Source organism: Geospiza fortis, unplaced genomic scaffold (assembly GCF_000277835.1).
Source record: "Geospiza fortis unplaced genomic scaffold, GeoFor_1.0 scaffold104, whole genome shotgun sequence".
Classification (NCBI taxonomy): domain Eukaryota; kingdom Metazoa; phylum Chordata; class Aves; order Passeriformes; family Thraupidae; genus Geospiza; species Geospiza fortis.
In genome coordinates, this window is record NW_005054325.1 from 3,811,546 (window position 1) to 3,828,938 (window position 17,393).

At 40.9% G+C, this 17,393-nt stretch overlaps 1 protein-coding gene across 1 annotated transcript in view; it reads left to right on the forward strand.

Moving 5' to 3' along the window:
- Window positions 1-15,061: 15,061 nt before the first annotated feature.
- Window positions 15,062-17,393, forward strand: part of MBOAT1 (membrane bound O-acyltransferase domain containing 1) — a 41,429-nt gene continuing 39,097 nt past the window's right edge. Inside the window, exons 1-2 of the mRNA XM_031056964.1 lie at window positions 15,062-15,129; window positions 16,259-16,349. Coding sequence (XP_030912824.1) covers window positions 15,062-15,129; window positions 16,259-16,349 — 159 coding nt within the window. The remainder of the gene's footprint in view (window positions 15,130-16,258; window positions 16,350-17,393) is intronic.

Here is a 17,393-nt window from a genome sequence, read left to right on the forward strand (position 1 = left end):
GCAGCGGTAGGAGCGGCCTTGGGCGGGGGTCGGGCTGCTGTCTCCGGGGAAGCGTTTCGTTTTTCCCGGCAATGCCTGGCGCTTCTGCTCTGGCAAGAAGTCGCTGCTGGATGCTGCTGGATGCTGACAGTCACGGTGCTGGGCTGACTGGGGAAGAGTTCGGAATTCTTCAGGAGCTCGGGTGCTGGTCCAGCCCTGGGAACCTCGTGGGGATGTGCGGGGTGCCCTGTAGGGAATCCTTACGTTCTGGCACTGCTTTCTTGGCTACAGGACTGTAGAAGGGAAGCTCAGAAGCTGCTTCCAGCCCAGTCCAAGTGCCTGATGGAATCGCGAAGTGCATATATGGAGATAGGCAGAACACCCAGACACGCAAGTGGTCTTCTGGGAGGGCAAGTTTGCATTAAATCCTTCACAGCATCATAAATTTTTGGCTGTGTGGTGGTGTTTTCTAATTGTTTATAGTCTCCTAGTTAACTTTATCCCTAACAGGCAGAAGAGCATTGCTCTCCCCTACCCCCTGCCTTTTATTGTCCCTGTGCCTGCATGCACCTGCTGCCTTCCTGCATTCTTTCAGCGACAAGGAAGTTAGGTCTGGAAGTTTGTGCTGACCAGAAAAAAGACTCCACCAAGCTACTAGGAAGCTGACCTGTGCTCTAAGAAACCAGGGCAGCAGAGGTGTGCTTGGTAAAATATCAACAGAAGATTGAGATTTATTTGCTTTCTTCTGTTTGCAGAGTGAATGGTGCTATGTGTCATTTTTTACTACTATTTGTTTTTAAAGCTGAGTAAGGAATATGTCATTTTGTAGATTAAACTCCTTCATCTAACCATGCCAGTTTCCCCTTTTTTTTGACAGAAAACAGGTTTTGATGCAAGAAGAGAGATATGTTGCTCAACACTAAAACAGTCAAACAATAAAGGCCTATAATTATCTGTGAGCCATTAGATTAGGAGAAGGCACATGAATAGTGATAGCTTCTATTTCGAGGTATTCCATGCCATGATTGATGAATACAGGAGCACCAAAGAAGCCAGGAATAGCAAACATTTACTGTTCCAGCTTGTTTGTGGTGCCACAGTGTTCGTACAGAGTTAGGCTGACTCAGTTCCTGAACAATGAAGTCTTGACAGACTGCAGTTTTTCTTTCTAAGCTTTCAAAATCTTGCCCTTCCATTCAGCTGAGGTGATACAAAGATGGTGTTGTCTGTGGAGAAGATTCTTCTCATGCTCCTCTGGGTCTGAGGACGCTTCACTGCGTCTGATTATGCGCTGTGTTTGTCCCTGGGCTCTGGTCTCATGAGCGCTGGTGCTGGGCACTTCTGTGTTTGCTGGTTTGTGTCTCAAGCCCCCAGCAGAAAGCAGGGCCATGTGCTCTGGGCTCAGCAGTGTGCCTGGGCTGTGTGAGGGTGCCTGGGCTGTGTCAGTGTGTGTGCCTGGGCTGTGTGAGTGTGCCTGGGCTGTGTGAGGGTGCCTGGGCTGTGTCAGTGTGTGTGCCTGGGCTGTGTGAGTGTGCCTGGGCTGTGTCAGTGTGGGTGCAGGTGTGAGTGTGCCGGGGCTGTGACAGTGTGCCTGGGCTGTGTGAGTCTGAATGCAGGTGTGGCTGCTGTCCCTGCCATGACCCTGCTGGCTCAAGTGGCACAGGGCAGTGATGGGCCAGGAGGAACCCCCCTTTTCTGGGGTTCATCAAGGAACTGCAGCATAGCTGCAATGAAATAGAACTTTCCTCACCTGAAAATCACCCTATTTAATTGTCCCTGTGAGATTATGCCATCAATACTTTTTAAAAATTTCCCCTGCTCCTCCTGCCCCACTGCAGTATGCTGGACCATGCCAAGCATCAGGAACTTCTGCTGTCCTGGAACAGGATTGTGGAAGCACTGTGCCACCACTATTCCCACATGAGTCTCAACTCTGACCTGCAGTGCTAAGGCCCTCAGAAGCAAAATATAATCTTTTTTACATGACTCTTCTGCCAGGTGGATTGCTTCCCTTCCTCATAAGAATAGAGAGTGTATTGCTGAGGCAGGGAGAAGTTCAGTCACTTATTCCTCTGCACAGAAAGCAGCTCTGTATATGAAAGACAGCTTTGCCAGATCTGAATCCCATGTGGAGCAGGGGCTGGTTTTACAGGAGCCCCTTAGTGCAGCGCTGATGGGCTCTCTGTGCCTTCTGCTCAGTGCCCAAGCACGGGAGGTATCTCTGCTTTGCCGCTGTGCCTGCATCATTGTGCTTAGCCTGTTGGATGGTGTCAACCCCAATCTCCCTCTGCTCCATGCAGCTGCCATTTCCCCATGGCTGGCCCTGAACCTTCAAAAATGCCAGGATGTGCCTGAAAAGCAAGAGGTGAAGGTGGAGTTTAGACCCTCCAGGTCACTGTGATATGTGAAAGCCATATGTCTCTGTGTTAAATGAACACTTGTCCCTTCTTTCATAGAGATGGCTTTCCATGAGAACTGTGCTATGAGAGAGATTTCACTCTATGTAAAAGTCCAGAAAAAAGTTGAGCTGAAGGTCTGAGAAATGAAGGTTGTAATCGTTATCCTTTCATGGCTGGGGCAGAAAAACGGTGGTAATGGTATTTGGAAAATGTTTTGTCATCTCAGAAGCAGCTGTTGTGTCACTCAATATGGGAAGTATGGATGACTGTGAAAATGTCGTTTTCCACACTGGTGGTTTTCTGAAGCAAAAAATTGTGACTTGGTTTTAAAAACAGCCCAGAATTACAGAGGATGGAGCTCCTCTCTGCACTGTGTACCTGGCAGAGCACTCACATTGTGTTTAGGAGACAGTGCACTGCACAAGGACATAAAGGTGTTTTCTGCTTTAGATGCTGAAACAATCCTGATGTGTCAGCATGTATTTGCACGTCTCTTCAATGGATGATTGATCTTTGAATTTAGCATTGAAATATTATTTTTAAAGGAGTGCTATATGTGGTAACAAGATTAATGATCTTGAGAGAGGATGAAAAGACTCTCTGTGTTCAATTAATTCTCATATCTCAGGAAAGCAGACTTTGAAGTTTAGCTGACTTATGTTCTAAAAATACCTGTCTAGGTCAATGATATACCTTCAGCAACATTTGCAAAAGAATTTTGGGGTGGTTTTTTTTTTTTCCCCCATATCATGTATTCCCCAAATTGTTGGTGCTGGAATATCATCCCTCCCATTTGCTTATACAATGGCTTTTGGAAAATATACACTTTTTTGTTATACATGCCCAAAATCACCAATTTCAGGATATAGTCCTCTACCATAAACCAGTGAGATATGGGAAGGTAAACATTAAACTTTTAACACTGTAATTTATGTAAACAAAGTGTGTGCATGTAAAAATACTGTGAAGAAATAAATATACTATTTCAAGTTATATCAAAAGTAAATTTAATGGCATTGTTTATTCATATGTAGTTTTACCACGCCTTCCTAAGCTCTAGCGTCTTTAGAAGTAGTTCAGGCTCAGAGGGTTAAGACACATGATTAAAAAGTTTCACTTCCCAAGGTTATTTTGTAGTACCCTTCATATGCCAGGTTACTATTGCTTTAGAAGTAGCAACCCTAGTGCAAATGGTCAACTGCTGTACAACAATCCTTACATTTTAACAGGCCTTGTTACCCTGACCTGTTGTCAGACAGTACCAAGGCTGTTAACTTTGAGAGAAATAAGTTCAGAGGAAATTCCCTCAAAAAACTGTATGAGCATCTTCTCATATTTATATCTGAGGGCTTTTAATTTTGGTGTTTTCATTGATGAGGCCAACCAAGTTTCCCCAAAGAAGAAAAAAAAAGTTCACTTGAACTTAATTTTGGCTTTGTCTGCTAGTAGGAATGAAAAATTTTTAATTCTTTTGTTGTAGGTCATTTACATATTTATATTTTGGCAGCAGTTTAAATAAAAAAAATAGCTGTGGAGGGATTCTGGGACATGCTTCTGAATCTTGGGATGGTTAGAGTATTAAAAATGTCTTTCCACCATTCCTTAAGTTTGAAAAACTCTCTGCACAAAGCATGCTAGTAAACTGGTTTAAAAAGGAGAAAGAAGAAAAAAGTATATGTATCTTTTTTAACTTTTACAAAAATCAGGGATGGTTTTGTTAACTTTTTTCTTAACTTTTTTTTTTGTTGTTTTTTGTTTTTTCTGTCTGGCTTTAGTTTTACTTCTCTGCTTTCTGATTTAACTAGTCAGAAGATCTGTTAGTCCTAAGCGTCTTTGCATGACTTTTCTTATCCAGTTTTTGGGCAGTGTAAAGTCAAGTAAAAAACGAACTTTCTAGGAACTTAACAGACTTTAGTCAGTGAACTTTGAGGATCTTTTAATGGTTGTCAATAGAGACATTAGAAAATGTAATGCTCAGGAAAGAAATGTAATTTGTTACAGACCAAAGTGAGATAACTGAAGATGGAAATTCATTAAAGATTTAAGTGGGGTTAGCATCAGGTTTTTAACTGAAGAAAGCTGCTGTGAAGCTCTGGAAAAAACTGTCATGGTTGGTATGAACTATGCTGCATTGCAATTTCCTAATGTCATCATTTTACAATTGAAAATTCTACATTTCCATTTTGAACTGCAGCAGTATTTGTTACATTAAATCACTCTCTGCCTAACATACTCAATTACAAAAAAAAAAAAAAATAAAACCATGTAAATCTTAGTTATTTGAGAAGCAAAAAGAAAAAATGAAATTTGAATTCAACACATTTATAGAAAAATATTACTTACATTGCCAAAACCAACTTTAATTTTGAGCCTTTCTGACTTTTGAATACTTAGGTTTTGTAAAACTGTTTTCCTTGAAAGAAACCATTAGCTTCTTATTGTAATGCCATGAAGGAGAAGGCATGATGCAAAGAACAGAGGAAGAATCTTGCTGACCCTCATTTGGGTCCCCAGTTAAACAGGTGCTTGTGAACAGGGCAGCTCATAGTGCATTTGCAGTAAATCCAGTCTCTTGTTTCAGTCACTTGTGCAAGGTCCAGGAGTCTGTATCCTCCTGGGACAGTCCTGGGACAGAGGTGTGATACTTTTTTCCAAAGTTTAAGGCCATCTCCAAAGCATTTTTTTTTCTGTTCAGGTCAACTATCACTAACAATTTCAATAAATACATGTTCTCCTCTGCTTTGGAAACTTGTGCTGCCTTTTCCAACATGTTCTCGCTGTGTTTGGCGCTGCAGTCTTGAACCTTATGGCTGATGTCTTGATACTATGAGTGTAAATATTTCCACATCCCTCATGCCTTGAAAACAAAGCCTGTCCTATTAAGTTTTTTAATTTGGCAAGGGACAAAAGTGCAACTGGAATCAGCTGCTTACAATTTTCCCCTTTTTAAGCACTTTCCTTCTCATCTGTGTTAAACAAGATCTGGAAAAATAAACGTTGAAGGGCTGCATGAAGCTCCCTGAAACCTTCCCTTCGCATTAATCACACCAGCGCTGATTTAGTGGTGCTCTGCAGCTGTTTTGAGAAAATCTCAAGTAGTGATGAAGACTCTTGGGCTCCAGCCTAGGGGTCTAGGCACTGAGCACAGAGCTGGCTCTGTGTGTTTGGGGGAGCCCCTGGTGCTTAGGGATTGGCTGTGCATTTGTCAGCCTGGCACGGTGTTTAATCCTCTGGCTGCTCCTTGGCTGCTGTCACAGTTCCCAAGGACGGGCAGTGCTGGAGGCAGGCTTGCCAAACTGCAAAGTGCTGCTGCTAGTCCCTGGGCAGGGCAGGCTGCAGCACTGGGCTTGGCATTGCTGCAGGAATCCAATCTTTTGTACTTGTCCAAAATCAAAGAACAGGTAACATGATTTTTAAAACGTGTCAATGGGCCATATTTTACTTTGGAGTGAAAAAAAAATCCTTCTTTATGTTACTTAGTAGTTACAGATAACCTTGAGGGTACCAAACCTTATCTCCTGGATGCTTGGATAGTCTAGTGAGGGTCATTAAGGAGATCTTCCAGAAACTCAGGCCTGCTCTTAAAAGTACAGCCTGATGCAAAAATCTCTACAGTTAGTTCACTAATAGTGGTGAGAGTGTTTATGTTAATATACAGCTTGGATCAGGTGTGTGCTTTGGGAAGGAATCCCTTGACTGTCCCCACTGGGCAGACTTTGGACATAAAGTGTCCCTGGAGCACCCACACAGGGTTCTTTTTTGAGAATGTGAAGCCGGAGGGTGCTGCCCAGGGACCTGCAGTGCCTCAGCTGCTGAGGGGCACACAGCCCTTGAGTGCAGCTCCTCTGACCTCAGACCCTGCAGACAATGAGTCACATGGATGAGGCACCTTGTCCTCAGCTGCTTTGCTCTTCAGAGCCGTTTTTGCTCCACCTCAGCACGTGCAGAGATGGACAAGGTGGAATTCTCTGACCTTCATCTGGTGGTTCCTTCAGCGAAGACTGCTGGTCAGGCTTGTTTGGTCACTGCTGAATGGGTGGAATCCAGCCCACCCTGCACAGGGCTCGGCCAGGGCAGCCTCTGCCAACAGAGAGAGCGGCCCCTGGAGTAAAACAGCCAAGGGAAAGCCTTTGGGTGGTCCTTTTCCAAGATTGCATCACTCTCCCTTCTTATGACCTTGATTGGGAATAGTTATCTTCACCAGTCCTTTTTTTCCCCCTGGCTTAAAGCATTTTAAACAGCTTTTGCAAAATCACAGGTGAGCACAGATGCACAGCCAAAAGCACACATTCTGACATAAATGGTTTTATTTGAAGTTTTTTGGATGGGGTCTACTTACAGTATGTTGCACCCTTAATGGAGTTGGGCGGAAATATTTTTTCTCTTATGTTTTTGGCTTCCCTCATGATAAGAAAATTCCAGGCTTTAAAAAACCAATTTTAATAGTGTGAGGAGAAAAACCCTTGTAAATATATTTTTAAATAAAATATGTTGAATCGTTTACAAATTTCCAAAGAATTTGTTCTCAATCATTCCTCTAAATGTTAGTCAAATACCCAAATAGAAGACAATTTTTAAAACCAAAATCCAAAGTATTAACTAGACAGTTTTCCAGCCAGGAATTATTTTTATTTTTTTCTTCCACAGGAAATGGTACTCATTGTCCTGAAAATTTGTATAAAGTTAATCAATCAGTCTGTAGCATGAGCGTTGCCATGCCATCTGGTCTGAGGCAAAACAAATACTAAACTTAAGACCAATTCTTCATTTCTCTCTTTCTGGTTGCTTTCTCCTTGTAAGATTTGATGCTTACCTGGTGACAGACTGGCTGGATAATGGGAGTTTTGCCTGTGCCCTCATGTCATACCCTGCAGTGTAGTGGGTGGGAAGCTGTCTCAAAGCATGTGAGCTGCCTGCCTAGATGATTTAAGCAAAAAGCAAATAGACCTGAGTGTATCTGGCTGCTAAATCCCAGACAAAGACCTGGCAACCCTATGGAATAGCAAGTTTTAAATTTTTGATCAGTGAGAGATTATGTTCTGGTCTTCAACTTCAGCGAGTGTGTCAGGTTGGGGACATCTGGGATGGAAAAGGGAGGCAAGAAAATACTCTTAAATAATTTATTTGGATTACATGCAGAATACTAGAAAAACTAAATAAGACTTTCAGGCCAAGAAACAGACTTCAAATGCTGACTGTCATGAACTGGGTGAGTGTTTGCTGCTTCCATAGGCCCTGGTCTTGTGACAAAGCTCTAATTGGACTTCAGCAATTTCTTCATTTGAAGTTTCTTGTTCAAGTGCGATTTGGCCCTGGTATGCAGATAGGGCAGGAATGGGGAAGGCAAAATGACGAGGCAAACCTAAAACAGTTGAGGACCCCCTGCTTTCAATATTTCTTGAATAACTCCTGTGCTTGTTTTCATGCTCATGCATTGGTTCTAAGTAAAACCTTTTATTTTTAAATGACCACTGAGTAGAAAAGTTTTAATTTTTAACTCTTACATCTGGCTTAAATGACATTATAAACTGGTGCAAGTAGGTTTCTTTTTTCCTTTTACCAGTGTGAGGTAGTGTTAAAGAGAGTACAGCAGTGCCTGTTCATCTCATGTGCACACACACAGAGGGCAGGTTCAAATCCCTGACTCCTAGGGTTTGCACTAAGTATTTATACCATCAAATTCCAGCTGATGGATCACTAATTTATCTGTTCTAGAGAGAGTTTTATAATTACTCTGTTCAGTCACAAGTGGAGTTTAAGTAGTCTGACATTTACACCTCTCATGTGTCAGGGTTTCTTAGGATATTTTGCCAGCTATGCTGTATTGAGGGTGGAAACAAAGTGTAGACAAATGAAGACAGTGACTGAGAAGTTAAAGTTCATTTTAAAAAAATTAAATTCAGTTTTTGATGGCAGCATTAGGCATCTACAGTGAGTTGTAGGCACTGTTAGGACCCACAGTTGTCTTTGCCTCAGTGTGTATGTTTGTGCTCATGCTAATTCTCTAGAGGCAAAAAATTGTAGTCTGTAGTTGCCACAGCAACAATAACATTGCACTCAGAGTATGGGTGGGTTTTCCCTACTTTGTACAAGAATGTTGAAAGTGTAGGCATATTGCTGTGAGACACTGTGAAATATGATAGACTCTTGAGAGAGAAAACACTTGTTTGGTTTTTGTTCAGAGAATATAATTTTAATTTTGTGTTACCTTTATTGCCACTTCTCTGATAGGGTGTTATTTCCCAATTTGCAAACCTAACATTGCAGAGAGGAAAATGGGCTCAGCAGTTTGGAAAAAGAAAGTTGCAGAGGTGTTCTGCTGATGCTAATCAGTAAATAAGATGAGGATTAGAAGAAAGAATGCTCAGGGCATAGTGACATAACTATATTTCTGTTCCATTGTGGTCAGTTTTGTCAATGAAAAGATGACTGTAGCTGTTCTTTGCCATGAACCAGGATGAAAACTGGAACTAGATAAAAGAGAAAAAAATACAGGGTAAGCTTATTTTCTTAAACCTGCTAAAGCAAAGTGAAGGAATGGAGAGGTTTGCTTTAGAAATGTGACTTTTGAGAGGGATCATGGTGAAAGTGGTTGTGAGCAGCATGAACGAAATGGATCTAGGCCTTAGAGTAATAGAACTTGTTGAAAGATCATTTAGCTTCAACCCTTGTGTCAGGGAACTTCCACTAGGCCATGCTACTCAGAGCCCCAGGTGGCCTTGGAGACCTCCAGGGACGGGGAGTTCACAACCTTTCTCGTCAAGCAAAGAAGGGACTTATTCCCTTGTGTCTCCCAGTGTTTCTTCATGTTCAGAGAGACATGTGATAGGCTGCAGATTCAACAGTGATTAAAATTAGGGTATTTTTCATGTGGTCCAGACCTGGCTATGAAACCCTTTCAACAGGAGGCTGCGAAGGCCAAGAACTTGGCCAGAGCCAGAGTGGACTTGGATGTTTATACGACAGACATGAGTTTCTAGGGTTAAAAAAAACCTTTTGGAGGAACCTGTTCTTTTGCTGGCTCTTTTCAGGGCTTGCTCTCTCTCCAGGCACAGGTTTCTGTCAGCCCTGCCTCTGGTGCTGCTGATGCCTTTGGGATCCCAAACCACTGCTGACAGTCCAAAGCATGGCTACTTCCATTATGGGTGGGTGGCTCTGCTAGAGTCATCATCCCCTCCCAGACCTTGACTCATGCTGGATTTATTCCTTGAGTTTCTTCACATGGTGATAATATAGCAGGAAGCACCAGATCTCTGCAGGGAAGATTAGCCAACACCCCAGAGAGGTCACTTCTCTCACATCCCACTTTCAGGCAGCGCCAGCTGCAGCTGTCCTTCTGTTTATTAGTTTATATAAAAAGTAACTGGCTCCTTATATGTCTTGAAATGTATTCCCCTGTTGGGTTATCCTCTTACTTTTCTGTTCTGATTTTTAACTGCTGGGAGATTTTTGTCCATATGCTGAGCACTCCCCCTCTGTTCAGTTCATGCTGCATATCTTTAATGCTGTATGTGATAGTTTCGTGATCTGCGTATATTCTTTGAATAGATTATGCCAGCAGGTGTCTGGTGAAGTCTGCCTTCATCCTTTGATAAGGTTCGAGCATCCTGATCTGTAGTCTGTTATCTCTCTGTTTATCAGTCATACATTTTTATGTGCACCATTAACTCAGTCACCTAGGGGTCTCAGTCTTCTTGGTTTTTGGGTTTTTTTTTGCCTAGATAGAGTTGAGTTAGTGTTTAAATGATTGTCAGGACAAAATAGATTCTGTATCTGCCTTCTCTCTTTCCTTTTCCTTTGGCACTTCAGTTTTTGAGCATAGTCACTAACAAGGATGACATATCTGCCCAGTTTTAGAAGACCCTAAATGGCAAGTGTGCCTGTTTGCTGTGTCTAGAATCAAGTTTTTGCAATGGCTTGGAGAATTTCTGTCTATGGGTGGCCTCATTTATTTGCTGACAGGTGGAACTAGTGGCTTGTGGCCTGGAAAACTTCAGGTGGTCTTTGGGGACCCAAAGGGGTCGCTGGTCACCTCCAGCTCCTGAATCTTCTCCCTCTCATCCCATACAAACTCCATGCTGCTCAGGTGCCCCCCAGCATCAGAGAAACTGAAACCCTCCCCAAATCTGAATCTGCACCTTAGTGCTACAGCAAACAGTGGGAAGAACACCATGTGCATTTTGAGAGAATGAAGTTTGCTAAAAATCAGATCTGAAGTGCTTTCTCAAAATGCCTCTGAGATACCCAGATGTTAGTGGTATAAAACCTTGTGATAGGGAGGTGGAAATACATTTTGCAAGCCAGTTGGGCAGATCATGCAATGTCTTAGTTCTTTCACAGCATGTTTTTTTAGGTTTTATGTGTAAAGCACTTGCTTGAAAGGGAAATTATAATTGTTTATGCAACTTAAAGGATTGTTGAATTTCTTTTCCCTGGCTATGTTCAAATTCTTACGGTATTTTGAGAAGAGTTCACTTAGAGTTTTTGGGATTTTGTTGTTGTACTTTGCTTCTTGGATAATAAGTTTCCTGTCACTGCACAGTAGGAGCATCACTGCAATAATTTTAAAATGTAAGGACATTCTTCTCTTTTTTCCCTTACTGTTGAAGAGGAAAAAGTGAGACTTATTCCCATTGCCTAAGAAAAGCAAGTTAAGTTTCTGCTGTTGCTGACTCATAAGCATGGCAAGAATACAAAAATACCATTAAGCAAAGGTGAGTGAGTTTTTTCCTCCTCATATCACAGTTATCTTTGGAAAATATCAATGTTATAAACCAAAGCTCTGCTGCACTGCATGCAAACAGAACTACAGAGCTCCAGTGGGGGGATATGTAAAGAAGGCTTTAATGAGGCAAGGAAATTAAATATTTTTTTCTCAAATATAGTATAGTGCAAATAAAATTAATTTATAGCAAAAGCCAAATATATCTTTTTTGTTTGTTTGTTTGCATTTCTTTATTCACCAACTGACGGTTGTTCATGCTGTGTGTTTTCCTGTTAGTTTTTGTTTTGATTTGGTTGCTAAGTTTGAAAACTAGGAAATGTGGGCTTTTTTGGTTTTCATTATTTGTTTGTTTAATTTGAGGGGGCAACCCCTCAAATTCCTTCAGAGCATGACTTTTTTGAAAGGTACTGATGATTTCCAAATATGTTAGTTTAGTGGTGGTTGATATGTTTGACTTGTGCCAAGTCCTGAGCACTTGTCATCTCCAAGGTACTTGTTTTCAATAGTGTCTGAAGCTGAGTGCCTAAAATTAGACATGCTCCTAAGTTCAGCTTTCAGAGATATTTGCTGTAGATGTAAGGTGCTCGTAACAGGCATAACTAAACAGCTGGGGTTATGTTCTTGTCTTTTTGCATGGTTCACCATCCAAAATAAATGACCATGGAGCAAGTATGCTGCAAATTCTGAGCAGAAATAAGGAAGGAGAAAAAAAGCCACAACAGGACATTGTCACTGTGCACATTTTGTTGGTGTCTTCTCTTCCTGTCACGATTCTGAAGGGATTAAGAATAAATCTGCAGCCCACATAAATGAAGGTTAGATAAACATTCATATATTGAAATACACAGGGCAATAATTTTACTTTTAAACTGTAGAACAATAGGAAGGACCAGTATTTTGTGGTTGTGAAAGTGAGTATCTAGAACTGGCAGTTAACAGAGGTTTGCAGATTCCACATGGTCACTGTAATAGCAAAGGAATTAAATGAAGATAATTGTGTTTGAATTAGTAAAAAAGAAAAAAAAAACCAGCACATACAAAGTTCTTTGGAAATAGACTAAAAATGAAGAAAATAGCTATCTAGAAAATCTGCTGGCCAGCAGAATCAAGTGCCTTGGGGGAAATGTGTGACTCAGCAAGCTGCTGGAAAATATAAAGTTTTCATTGTTTTTGGAAGCAAAAAGAGTGAGTTTTACTATCTCTTATGTTTGCAAATATAATTGCCTAAATATAAACTGAATTTCCCAATTAAATGGTTCTGACTAAGGTTTACTGCCAAAAAATGTGGCTGTGCATATATTTCCTGCCCTTGTGCCTTCTTTTTTTCCCCATGTGAAAAACCTCTCTAATGTGCATCTAGTTGAGCTGAGTGAAAATTAATTCTAAAGAAAAAAAATTCTCTGCAGATTCAATGCACATTTTCCCTGGCCCTCACTACTGGCTTCCCAAAAGTTTTGTGTGTCCTCTTCTGCCTGTGGAAGGTAGCTGGGAATACTTTCTGTACCTCTTTCACCAAACTCTGTTGACTGCATTACTGGAGAGGGTATAGGCTCCCTTTACTTTGCTAGGTTGGAGCATGAGACAGCAACATAGATCTTCACCTTTCCGTGTTGATGTTCCCCAATATTATGTTTCTATGTTTGTCTGAAGAACTTGTTCTGTTCTTCACTCCCTCTGCAAGTGCTGTTCCTGTGTATTTCTGAGACAGAAAACTGCTTAGGCAAGGAATAGGACAGGAAGAAGTGAGGTTGTAGTACCTGCTTGGGGAAGCAGGAAACCGAATGTGTTTGACTACACCCATTGTGTGGGAGCATGGTTACCCTAAAACTCTTCCACACATATCTAGCACTAGATATGCTACCTTGCTTTTCTCCTGACTGGCATAGTTTGGTTTTTTTGGTGGTTTTTTTTTTTTTCATTTGGTTTTAGGCTTGAGTTTTGTTTAGCTTTGTTTTATCCCAACTCTGTTTCAGGCACTTGAAATTAGTGTAGAATACCAGCTTCTGGAATATGAAACCTTTTTATGGTGTCTTTAAGTGTGAAACCAAAAACTGAAGCATGAGAAACTATGGATCATTTTTGAAAACTTACTTATTCTTAGAACTAAATGAAGTCCAGTTTCACAATCCAGAGATTTCTTTTTGCTTCTGGTAAAGTTAGTGTGTGTAGTATAAATACTGTTTATAAGTCTGCACTGTACATTTCTGCACCTAAACTTACTCATCTAGAGTACTTTTACAGTAGAAGTACTTGTTTTAGAGTTATGCTTCAGAATTTTATAAATCCCAACCTATAATTGCCTTTTTTCCTCATTGAAATGAAAAGAAATTTAGATGGACAAGCTCTGCTATGGAGATGAATGTAAGGACAGATAAAATACATCCTTTTCTCTAGCAAAGTCCATGCATAAAGTTTTTAAGCACATCCTAATAGGCTAGTTTTACAGTGCCCTTGTTCTAAGTTCCTATGAACATGACTTGGTATTTAAATACAGGATGTTCCAGATTTTCTATGTTTAAGGGCCTAATAAAGGGTTACATAATACCATTGCAATGTCTGAAAAGTTTAGTCTTTGATCAAGCCACTAATTCCAAGGATAATGTGCTTAAATTTAGCACAGTGCTGACAGTTTCTACAGTGGGGAGAAAAAACAACTTTCTTTTGGCATAAAATAACCTGTCAAGTTGGCAATTTTTTCCCCCTTACTGATATTTGTTTCTTTCTGTTGTGTGCACTTACTGGGACATCACTGGGCTAATGAGAACAAAACTGCTCTGTTTGTATTGGTTTGTTTTTTTAAAGACCACTGACATTTTTCTATAGAAAAGGAACTGAAAATAGAATTGCACAGACATTGCAGCAGCAAGAATGAGGCAAGATATTTTAGATGTGCCAGTTCCCATTCTACTGACGGATTGCACTTTAAGCCTACTGTTTTATTTTTAAATTGATGAATATGTGCAGGCTCAAGGCTTTCATCTGGCCTGAAAGTTAAGTGTGTTTCTGAATTGGGACTTTACAAACACTGCTATAAGGATCCTGCCATCTCTGCATTCAGGCAAGCCCCACTGGTATTTGGGGAAGATAATTTACATTGAAGTCACAGAAGGGTGGTTGGGTAGACAAACATTTGTCTGTATTCCTTCTTTGTGTTTTGAATAAATCAGCTGTGTATTTATCAGTTACACAGACAAAATGAAAAGGTGCTTGGCCTACTGTGTTTTGTTCTAAGTTTTTAAAAACTAAACATTTAAATGTGGTGGGAGATAAATCAGGTCTGTGTTGATGCTGTTCTTGGTGCTGCTTCTTTGAAGTTATCTACTCAAGAATGCAGGTGTAGAAACTGGGTTGAAATCTCAGGATCAGTGCTTGAGGCTGGTGAACTTGAGCTGAATCCTGTCTGATGAGACCTGTCTTGGTCCTGCTTCCTTTTTGGTGCTGTGGTGTCCATCCATTGGCTGTGGTGGATGAAGGGTCACAGTGTTGTGGATTGGGAGCTCAGCAGTGCTCTTGAGAGATGGTGTGGAAATACCTGTTTGGGATTTGGGGAACTCCTCACATCTGAAAAGACTAGCTGGGGTCAGTATCTGTTACCCAAGAATTCCTTTGTGAGAAAAAGGTGGGGAAGTGGTGTATTTAATGATTATGGAAGCCAAGGATCCAAGCTCCAGATAGCTGCTGAGCCCTGCAGGTGGCTTAGAAAGAGAGGGGGAAGCAGTGCTGTGGTGCTCCCACCCTGGGAACTTCTTAGAGTTCTAGGCACTTTCAGAGAAGGCTTTGCAGGGACGCAAGTGTCTGCTTTGTTGTATCTTACTCTCCTGGAGTAGTTGTCTTCCTTGCTTCTGTTAGTTTTCACTTAAGCATCTCTCTCCTAACTTTACATATGTTTAAATGGAGCCTTCTGAGCATACCTGACAGAAGAGCTGGAGTGATGGAGTGATGTGGTGATAGAGGGTAGATGGTACAAGATGCCATCTTTCCTATCAAAAGTACTGGATCCAAGTGGCTCTTTTGTGAAGAAGCAAGGCTGGTAGTTCTGGTATTGGTTTTTTTTGCTTGCTAATTTTGTTGGAATTATTTTTGGTGTGCCAAACTTCTTGGTTGGATAACAACACTTCAGTCCTCTTTTCCTTTTCTTATTAAAATACCTGACCTTCTTATTAAAATACTCTGACCTTCTAGCTCTAGTTCTGCTTTTAGACAGGTCTGACACGTAATACTGTGAAATACTCCACCGGCACAGAAGTGTGTAAAATTATTCTTTTAAAGTATTTTTGGACTTAAAGGTACTGTAATTAGTGGGCTGCCTCACTGCTGAGCAGTCTGAAGAAGCGAGACAGATCCTCTAATAACCTAGAGGCATTCTGGTTTAAAAGAACCACCAGGATGACTTAAGGCTCCAGATTGTTTGATTTTCCTGCTGTTCCTATTACAGGTAGGAATTAGTGCTGACTATCTTAGATACAAGGGAATTTCGTCATTTGGCATCACTTGCTGAGAGAGCAGTAATTAATGAGGTACAGGTAGTGGCAGCACATTGCTGCACAGAAATGATCATTGCTTAAACATCTGTTCAACATACAGAGTCATTATAGCTCAATGTGAGAGCTGTTGACAATGAGCTAAAGCTGGTTTTGGATCAGGTCCACATATTAAATTTATCAAAGGTATGTGTATGGGAGTGTGACTTAGCATTATGATGTAGATTTGACTTCTCAAGCTTACTTTTGACTTAAATGTTTTTCCTTTAAAATTTTTGATGACTCAGGGTTTAATCTATAACTATATTTTGTGTCCTGCTAGTGATTATTCTGCTAGTGGTTTCATAGAGGTAATCCAGAAAGAACATCTGTTTCAAGTTTACAGTCTAAATCATGGAAGGATATTTGACCCTGTAAGCAGGGAAACAGAATTTACCCAGGAAAACAGCACAACAAGCCAAAATACTGTCAGTTTCGTATATTCTACTTCACCAACTCCATTTTCTGCATCCAACTGCACAAAAAATGCCAAGGCTATGACAACTTAGTGCTGCTTCTGAAGAGGACAATAATCTTAAATTAGTTATGCATATGTGCTTTTCTCTCTCTGTCTCTCCCATGACAGAAATTCTATTTTCAAGCCTTTGCTTCTGCCCCCCCAAAATCTTCCACAGGACTCCTGCAACACAAAGCCAGAGAAATAAGTTGTTTCTGTGTGGTACTGGAGATGTGACATGTCAGCAGTGGAATCAGTATTTCCCCAATGTAAGTTAATTTTTCTCCTCTCTGATCCATGCTGATTGCAGTCTGCAGTGTCTGGCTATGAACAGAAAATACAGCATCCTGCAAGTTTCAGTCAGTTCTGCTTCCTTTACAAATAAAAGCCTCTTTGTGCTGGCTCTCAGTGCACTGAGTTCTGTGCAAAGCAATACCGCTGTGGGCAGTAAGGGGAACTGCATGGACTGTGTTACACAAATCCTTTTCCTTCATGGAAGCCTAGGTCAGAATTCTAGCAGTGGGAAACTTGACCTGGTCTCTATGGTATTGCCCTCCTTTTTGGAGATGCTTGTCCTCTCCCTGTGCAGAGCTAAATGATCTCTGCAGAGGATATTTGTCCTTATAGTTCATAAAAATAGTCTGGAAGATCAAAATATTTTGAGAAATTTCAGCAAGTATCAGGTATCTTTGAGATCTGATTAAAGACTATTCCATCTCTCATTCTTAACATGCCCCTTCTAAATATCACACTTTTGATGTTATGAAATGCTCTAATAACAGCAGGTCTGTTTTTCAACATCAAAGTAGAAATGTCTCCTGCAAAGTGAACTTAAACATGTTGTTTGCCAGGTGTCTTTGGTTATATGTGCAAAATAATCTTTTAAACATGGAAAAGAAATTACTGCATTTCTGTAGCTCTTGCTTTATTCTTTGGAAGAAAGGCATCACCCTGGAAGATGGGGCTGATCTCTGGCAGAGTGGAATGCTTTATTATGGCATTCCCTTTCCAAAATACTACCCGAGCACTGTTGTACTCTACAGACAGTGATTTGACTTGAATTGCTATTGCTGGCAGTAGTTTCTGTTAGCAAGGTTCTTTATGCTTTTCCAAATACTGAAAAGAGCTGTCTGGTTGACTGTGGTAAGTCTGTGAGTAGAGGAGACAGTCTAATTTACCAGATAAAAACCTTGTAACAATCTCCTAAAGGAGCTGTCAGATGCTCATTAGTACATGGCCACAGAGTATCTTGATCATGAGATGTAACTTCATCTTTCTACCGAACTACCGTGAGAGGCTTCTGCTCTTCTGTC